The following is a 7113-nucleotide window of genomic DNA, read 5'->3' on the forward strand; positions in this document are numbered from 1 at the left end:
TTTCTTGGAAGAATTTCCACCGAGTTGAGCTCCAGTAATCAGATACTTCTCCAGTAGGAAAATTATATTGCAAGCTAACATAATAACGGTCATTACACAACAAAGGATCGAAGTTTGTCTAGAGAAAGTTGTAAATAATACTGAGAATGAAAAATACAATGCTTTCTTTTACGTGACAGACTGTTCGCCGTAAGAAGATCGATCCAATCTTTCCACGTTATCTGCCATGATAGCATAGTCAAAACGGGAAAAGAAACGCTTTGCTCTGTCGACAATCGCACAATCTGCTGATCACCGCGGGAAGTGAAATATTACGCCGCCACAAGCGGATATATCAGTCATCTTGACCTCGGTTACCAACTGTAACCATGCCTGATCACAGGATAATTACAACTTTTACCTCGGTTAAATTTCTTTTGTCTTTTGCGGCAGTTACCAAAGTATCAGTTGGCGCTTACACACGGAAAATGTTTACCAAGGTGTAAACTCTGGTACCTCGGTAAACCGTTCAAGTCAAAACACAGCATAAGCGTGAAGGATTTCAAAATGGCACTTTGTCAGAAATCTGAAATTGGTCTAGAAATAGAAAGATCAAATTCATCATCTGATCGTGTGTGTCATGCCCGTGCACGTAAAATAAGAACCGCTTTTGAACTTCATAATTTCATTAGCTCGAGCCTACAGAAGCGATTATCGACGCTCTCTCGTGTCTGGTCTACGTTCCAAACGTGTATTAGATGTATTGCAAACTACCGTTTCGTCGCCATATGGAAGTCCTCAAACAAGAAAAGGACATAAAACATCACTCGACAATTCCATTGCTTTGAAGTTCCGCGACGATACTTCTGAAATTAGGTTGTCGATGATGCTCTCCAACCGCGAAATAACAACGATACTGGTTCTCGTAGACTGGCGAGCACAAGCAGTGATGGCCTGCTGAGAAAACGGCCATCACATCTCTCCCACGAGGCAAATTGTTTACCTCTCTCTTTCTTGCTCGTGTTTGGCAGTTAACAATTTCGCGATATTCGCGAAGAATATTCTAGCCTGCGAACGCAGACGTATTTCCGCCTGTCGCTTGTCTCCGCCGAAAATAACGTCTGCGAACCCGAGCCAGGAAACGATTTCTGTGACGTAATGACTTTTGTTTCTCTTTGACCAATCAGATTCCATGATAGAATAAAAACTCGAGTGCTCCTCGCAGCGAATACCTCGCACCGTAGTTCTGGGGCTACTTGAGCTAAACTGTGATTGGCTTAAAATTTCTACGTCACAGAAATCGTTTCCTGGCTCGGATTCGCAGACATTATTTTCGGCGGAGACAAGCGACGGCTGGAGATACATCTGCGTTCGCAGGCTAAGAATATTCAGGCGCGATAACACTTTCTCAATAATTTTCTGTTTACGCGCCAAAGATCTGCGTTGTAATAAGTGTTGTTCCTTGGAGCTGTCCCTTAGGAGATTACCGAAAATTTTGATTGACGTGTTAGCCTTGTGATCCAACGGCAATGGCCCGTACGCCAGCGTACTGGACTAACAAAAAAAAAAAACAAGCGGGTAATCTAAGCTGGCGGTTTCTCAGTTGTCTCTCTCCCAGGCCCCTTGCGACTTTGGCGCTCGCCATCGCGGCTTCGCCGCTTTCTTAGCGCGCTCAAATTGCTTAAAAACCGCCAAGCAACGCAGGCTAAAGCAAAGGTTATTAAATTTTACAGTGACTCCTACTGCCAAAATCAGCCAGTTTCCGATAAAGCAAGTCTCGAATGTAAAATCCTTAGGTGTACACATTAATGAAAATCTTACGTGGCAGAGTCATATCAACGAGCTTTCTAAAAAGATTGCTTCTGGTATAAGCGCCATTAAACGTATTAGGTATTCGGTCCCATATAAGACTCTACTTTCCATTGGCAATTCATTAGTCCAACCTCATCTCGATTACCGCAGCTCGGTGTGGGGATCCTGTTGTAAGAGTCTTTCTCAAAAGTTACAAAAATTACAAAATCGTGCTGTACTTGTCATAACGTTGTTAAGTTACGATCGTAGCACCGATGAATTGTTGCGGATGGTAAACTGGGTTAAGCTGGACCGTCAACGCCTTGTTAGTAAATCAATAATGATGTATAAGATTGTAAATTATATGGTTCCGGACTATCTTAGTTCGCACTTTATCTTCCGTTCCGATACCTTAAACTATAACCTAAGATATAGTGACTGTTTGTTTGCCATCCCACAGACCCGCACTAGTTATTGTAAAAGAAGTCTGTCCTACAGCGGAGCTGTACTGTGGAATAGTCTGCCTTTGGATATTCGACAGTCGCCCTCTCTTAATGAATTTGAATCTAAGCTGAAGAATAATGATTTGAATAGTAGTCTTATGTAAGTTTTGTTTTGCTTTCACACACGGCTTCCTTGTAAAGCAGGTTTTTTTTTAATCATTTCTTTTATTGTAGTAGTTATTTGTAATTTAACTTAATTAGATAGTTAGATTAATTTAATTCAATATTGTAAAGTCCTGAAGGAAATACCGTGTCTAAATAAAGATTTTACTTTAACAAAGGTCATTTGTAGTTTAACCCTCTAGTGTACAAGAGAGAGGGAGTAATCCAAATTTTGATTTTTTGTTTCAAATTTAGGCTTTGTTATTTGTCGAAAAAATGAGAAAGTAGCTGTTTAGCAGGACAAAGGGTTTGGAAAGCATAAAGTCCGTTTCAGGGACCAAAAATCTGCATGATTTTTATCGCAACTTTGTATATAACAGAACACTTTTTCCACAACGAAAATCAATAGGGACTTAATTCCCACCCACTTTCCCCACCCCACAACTGTACCATGATGGAACTGTCACTTCCATGCACATCTCATGATCAAGAAGATCTCGTTAAAATTCACACTGTGTAAGGTTCCCACGGTAATTTTTATAGTTTAAAAATCGAAAAACGGCAAGTTAACAATGCAAGGCTTGCGTTCTAACAGTAGTTTATTGTTCTTGCACACAAAACACTGGTTATATAGACACTCCAAGACAAATACACACTAGTTATCCATGGTATGATTGGAACTTTTACAGCTTTTACAGCTGTTGAACCAAAACATGTACAGACTAAACTTGTTTCTCAAAACAATTGTCAGCTTTAAAGGAGAATTCAAAATTCCCACCGTAAATTATTATGCTTGTTAACGTTTTTTTAGGACAATTTCGTTTTGTCGTTCACCGTGTCGGTTTCTAACTCCATCATAGCGCAAATGACGATGAAAGAATTTAAGCTGCCAAAACGGTAGGTTTTATTCCTTTAACCCAAGTTTAATGATTTATCTAGTTTGCCTAACTTTTGAATCAATTTAGAGCCGTACTGAGTACATAAATCATCTCAATGCAGGGGCGAATAGCTACGAAAACAAATGGGATCTTTAATCCAATCAATCTGATAAAGAGCCATCAGTCATCGATCGACAAGCATTGGTTGATGCATGTGATCCTGTGACGTCATAAGCTTTACCTATTTCATTTCTGCCGCTTGGCAACAGACTGGGACCAGAACTTTGTCCTACCGTTGACAACCTAGATACCTTAATTGTTGATATGTTTGGATTTGGCGATCTCGGACACTATTACTGCATATTCTGCTGCATAATGGGGAAGAAAAAAACTTGCTTCGATCACGTGTAGAAATGATTTAGGAAATAGTGATCTTACAACTACAATCATGGCTAAACCAAAAATAGGATCCACGCATTCCCTCTCCAATCTAAGGGACTTCGACTTAAAGTTTAATCAAATCCAAAAAAACGATACCTTTAAAAAAACACCGGGAAATACTAACCCTTATTAGAGCGCTCTTCAATTGAGTGTTGTAAGACCAAAACAACTGAAGAATCACAAAGGCCAATCAGTAGAAATGAAAGTACCCTGAGGAGCCAACGACAACTCAAAGTAAAAACAAATAACCCGTCTAAGGTGGGGAAAATGTGGGCGACGAAGTCGTGATAGGTGTAAGTTATGCATCTGATTGAATTGGTTGACGGAGTGACAGAGTTTTCTGGACCAATCACAGAGCAGAGTTAAGCAAAACCATTGCATTTCCAGATTATTTTCGACACCCAATTGGAAAGCGCTCTAAAACGAAACAGTTCACAACACTCGGACCCCCCTGCAAAGTGTAATCAGAAACATTCATATACCATATTTCGCCTCAAACTGAAGGCAGACCATCGGCCAAAACTGTACAAGGTGCGTCGAGTACCCCACTTGCATTTAAACCAAATCCAGTGCCACCAACATGATCTCCATTGGTAGAAGATACCAGCCCTCAGTTCAAGGAGCCTTAAGTTAGCTGAAACATCCACGCAGGTATCCCTGTAGGAAGGACGACTTGCATCGTACGACACAGTGATTGGAAAACTTCCGCTTATCAAGTTCCCGTCACCGTACACCCCAGCCCTTATAATCACTACTGCTACAGATCCTTGCAAAGTGGCTGTTACTGATGCAGAGGGCGTTACCTGAAGTGACAGTTTATAAAATTGTAAGGACTGTAAGAGCTTATTTTTATTAATTCATTTATCTATTTGTATGATTTCATGAACTCCTTTATTCTTAACTCGTCTCGTACATCATCGAGGATATTGTTGACAGAGACAGCGGTTTATTATTCAACTGCTAAGCCATTTTACCTTATTAGGGCAACGGAACGCGCAAATTATTTCACAGTATTACACTGAAGAATGTGTCAAAAATACGGACGGAAAGCAGAGCGAAAAAAAAATGGCCGCAATGAACGATCCATGCACACCTTGAGTTTTCCGTTTTTTAGGCTTGACGTTTTGAGCATTGATCTTAAAGCGCATAGATTCTTTTGTTGGCCATGAAGAGCACTTTTCGTTTGTGTTGTTTTCGTCTTTCGCTCATTGTAAAATAATAGTGAATTAATAGTGGAAAAATGAATCCCTTGTTGTATGGGTTAATATAATATGAACGGACATTTTGCTCATTGCTCGTATTATTTCTCGCCTCATCGGGGCTCAGAAATTCACTGTGCAATTCGTAAAATATCCGCTCGTATTATATTCCAAACCTTCGCCTAAGGTGTATTTATTTAAATTAAGTGTGGAGAAGCTTAGAACACCAACACAGCTCAAACATATGCGAAAATCAGGAGGTGCTGCTCCCTAATGGTGACCGAAAGCCGTGACTTATCCTCGGAAGCTAAGCCTTTTAGCAAAACTACACTCTTTTACCACTCACGTTTCCACATTTATTTATTTATTTATTTATTTATTATTTTTTTGCCAAATGAGGTCAAAAGAACCGTGTGACTGTGCGCTATACATCATGGTGTCCCGGTTTGAACGACAAATACTCTTACCACAAAATTGAGGCTGAAACGACAAAATCGTTTGATATTGGAAAAAAATGGTTTTTATTTGATGGTTAAACACACCATACGCCCAGACATTTCAATCATTGTTTACATTACATGTTAACCATCGATCGAGATATATCTACTCACCGTTAGGCTTAACCGGGATGTTGAGAGCGAGCCTGGGTCCACTGAGATTCTAGTAGGTGTCCTAAGCAAAAAATCCAGATCGAGAGTGACGACCCCCAATATCGGAATACTGTAGCCCTGTAGAAAAGAAAACAAAACAGTAAATAGCATTACAAGTATATAAACTTTTCAAACAATGAGGTTATTACTTGGGCTTCCTACGGAAAAACCTATGTTTAAAATTCGGTCGCGGTCTTCGTCTATGTTCCAAAAGGCACCTCCGCCGTTTCTGCGCAGGCGCTGACTATCAGCCTCCGAGAGTCGCTCCGATAATCTAAACAAAAGTCCTGTAACCGGAAAACTCATGCAACTTCGAGTCGTTATCTTTTTGGAAACTTTACATCATTTCACCTTGAAATGCGATGTTTGATGGGACAATGTCAATATCTATCAAAACTTGCGTCTCTCAGTTACTTATTACAGACTGTAATATCTGCGTTATATCGCGACAATCTCTGTTTTACAGAGTTTTCTCCTGCTTGCATTTGAATACGAACCGCTTAGTCTTCTACCTGGAAACGATATCTAGTGACTGCAGGGTCTCACTTCGTGATATTGCTCCGAATGCTTCCAAAAAGTCATGGAGTCACTTTCTTACAAGAGCATATCGCTGTCACTCGTTTTCCTGTTACCCCTGCTACTGCGTTACTCTGTTTAGTAACACCCTATAATAGAGGCGGCTCATAGACTCATAGACTGCGACCTCTTGTCTAAAAATGTTTCCAATTTTGAACCTGTGCTGTGGTATACTTAACAGATAAATTCCATATTGCCGTGCGTCTGTTCTGAATAGATCATAGATGTTCTGAATAGGTCACAGATGACTTCAGAATGTGGTAAGAACTGTCCAACAATAGATTATAAGTAGCAACCAATCAAAATGTACGGTCATGTATAAGTCAGCTTATTACATCTTGTAGATCTTTGTAATCGATTTTGATAGGCTCCTATCCGATGATCTTTCAGAAGAGAGACGCATAAATACAATAATTTTATGGCAATTTTTTTGTCGTTGTATTATGTGAGGCAATAGGTTTCCGTATTGTCCTGTTGTCGTAGAATTGTTTAAAAGCAGTCATTATAGCCAACAGTGAAAAAAGTAAAACTCAAAATATAATACACATAAAAGAAAGCACACGAACCACTGGTACGATTTACTTTCCACCATGCTAGTGTTTTTATCAACCTTGTTTTCCGTAAACCGTAAGTCAGCTCCCTAAAAGAACTTGGCGAAATGGAGGCCCGATCTAACCTCAACATTTTAAATTCAAGTACTTACAACTTTAATGTTCCATCCGTTTATCTGCTTTGTTTTTTTCTTAGTGGTGTCAATGGAGTCTCGAAGAAATGGCACTGGTACACTGGCTCCCAACTGCAGAGTTAAATCCAACTCAGTCTTGTCCAGCTCAAGGTAGTACAACTTTTTAATTGATTCAATGCGAATAGTGGCTTTCACTTTCATATTTATGCCAATAACTTTTTTCTCAAAGAGTGTGAACGTTATCTTTCGAGGAGCAGTAAGGAATTTTTGAACAAAGGTTTGTCTGCGACTTCGGTGTCTTGAATCATG

General features: G+C 39.8%; 1 protein-coding gene across 1 annotated transcript in view; it reads right to left on the reverse strand.

Annotated features, from left to right (window-relative positions):
• Nucleotides 1-2956: 2956 nt before the first annotated feature.
• Nucleotides 2957-7113, reverse strand: part of LOC110055865 (uncharacterized) — a 13258-nt gene continuing 9101 nt past the window's right edge. Inside the window, exons 3-5 of the mRNA XM_020762287.2 lie at nt 6823-7113; nt 5505-5621; nt 2957-4497 (exon numbers count right to left, since the gene is read on the reverse strand). The exon at nt 6823-7113 is cut by the window's right edge and continues 712 nt beyond it. Of these exons, the coding sequence (XP_020617946.2) occupies nt 4159-4497; nt 5505-5621; nt 6823-7113 (747 nt within the window). The 3' untranslated portion in view covers nt 2957-4158. The remainder of the gene's footprint in view (nt 4498-5504; nt 5622-6822) is intronic.

The sequence above is a fragment of the Orbicella faveolata genome, unplaced genomic scaffold, assembly GCF_042242905.1.
Source record: "Orbicella faveolata isolate gen_17 unplaced genomic scaffold, um_ofav_v1 contig_37, whole genome shotgun sequence".
Taxonomy (NCBI): domain Eukaryota; kingdom Metazoa; phylum Cnidaria; class Anthozoa; order Scleractinia; family Merulinidae; genus Orbicella; species Orbicella faveolata.